General features: G+C 44.4%; 1 protein-coding gene across 1 annotated transcript in view; it reads left to right on the top strand.

The window, feature by feature from the left end:
* The first annotated feature begins 277 nt into the window (after positions 1-277).
* Positions 278-376, top strand: part of LOC103913517 (cytochrome P450 2W1-like) — a 9625-nt gene continuing 9526 nt past the window's right edge. Inside the window, 1 exon segment of the mRNA XM_009320012.1 lies at positions 278-374. Within this exon segment, the coding sequence (XP_009318287.1) occupies positions 278-374 (97 nt within the window).

Here is a 376-nt window from a genome sequence, read left to right as displayed (position 1 = left end):
CCTTCCAACCCAAACTGTTCTATGATTCTATGAAATGAAGCAAACCTGCCCCGCTGCACTCAGCGGGGGGCCTGCACCTCCACGAGTTCTGCTTGGACTTTGCCTTTTGCAGACATAAATTCCAGGTTTTTTGGAGAGCTGGGGGTGGAGGGGAAGATTGTGCAAAGTGCAGCAAAAACCCTGACATCATTTACTCTGAATAAATACAATGCGATAATGTGAGCATTCTAATAAAGGTGTCTCAGTGGCTTTCCAGAAAGGCAAGCTCCATCAAAATATGGCTGCCTTCACACACCTCTTCATCTGTGGGGTGTGCGCATTGCTTTTATCAGCTGCACTTTATGTTTTAAAAGTTTTTAAGCAATCAGCTTTAAAT

Source organism: Pygoscelis adeliae, unplaced genomic scaffold (assembly GCF_000699105.1).
Source record: "Pygoscelis adeliae isolate BGI_AS28 unplaced genomic scaffold, ASM69910v1 Scaffold242, whole genome shotgun sequence".
Taxonomy (NCBI): domain Eukaryota; kingdom Metazoa; phylum Chordata; class Aves; order Sphenisciformes; family Spheniscidae; genus Pygoscelis; species Pygoscelis adeliae.
The sequence above is the reverse complement of the archived record's forward strand: the minus strand, read 5'-3'. Positions and strand labels throughout refer to the sequence as shown.